Source organism: Cariama cristata, unplaced genomic scaffold, assembly GCF_000690535.1.
Source record: "Cariama cristata isolate BGI_N322 unplaced genomic scaffold, ASM69053v1 scaffold30424, whole genome shotgun sequence".
NCBI lineage: Eukaryota > Metazoa > Chordata > Aves > Cariamiformes > Cariamidae > Cariama > Cariama cristata.
The window spans coordinates 6,339-6,971 of record NW_009615168.1 but is presented as its reverse complement, the minus strand read 5'-3'; the positions used below and the strand labels follow the sequence as shown (position 1 = coordinate 6,971).

The 633-nt window shown below is 57.3% G+C and overlaps 1 protein-coding gene across 1 annotated transcript in view; it reads right to left on the bottom strand.

Moving 5' to 3' along the window:
* Positions 1–633, bottom strand: part of ATP13A2 (ATPase type 13A2) — a gene marked incomplete at both ends in the record, with an annotated part of 10,153 nt that overhangs the window by 3,190 nt on the left and 6,330 nt on the right. Inside the window, 1 exon segment of the mRNA XM_009699714.1 lies at positions 3–66. Coding sequence (XP_009698016.1) covers positions 3–66 — 64 coding nt within the window.

Genomic DNA, 633 nt, shown 5'->3' with positions numbered 1-633 from the left:
CCCGCTCCTTCGGCTCCACCATGCGACAGCTCCTGGCCACGTTCACGGCCGTCAGCATGTTGTCTCCTGGCAAAGGCGGGCAGGGGCTCAGAAACTGCCAGCCCCGTTTGCCACCCGAGCAGTGTTTGCTAGCCAAGCGGCGTTTGTTAGCCAAGTGGTGCTTGCTAGCTAAGCATTTGCTAGCCAAGCAGCGTTGGCTAGCCGAGCGGCGTTTGCTAGCCAAGCATTTGCCAGCCGAGCAGCGTTTGCTAGTCAAGCAGTGTTTGCTAGCCAAGCTGCATTTGCTAGTCAACTGGTGCTTGCTAGCCAAGCGTCTGCTAGCCGAGCAGCGTTTGCCAGCCGAGCAACATTTGCTAGTGATTCAACTGTTTGTTGCTAGCCAAGCGTTTGCTAGTCAACTGGTGCTTGCTAGCCAAGCGTTTGCTAGTCAACTGGTGCTTGCTAGCCAAGCGTTTGCTAGTCGAGCAGCGTTTGCTGGTCAAGTGGTGCTTGCTATCCGGGCAGTGGCATTTGCTAGCCAAGCAGCGTTTGCTAGTCAAGTGGGGCTTGCTAGCCAGGCAGTGGCAGGGTCCCAAATGGCCACAAGTCAGGAAGAGCAGGTCCAACCCCCTCTCCCAGCCATCCCAGCCACGC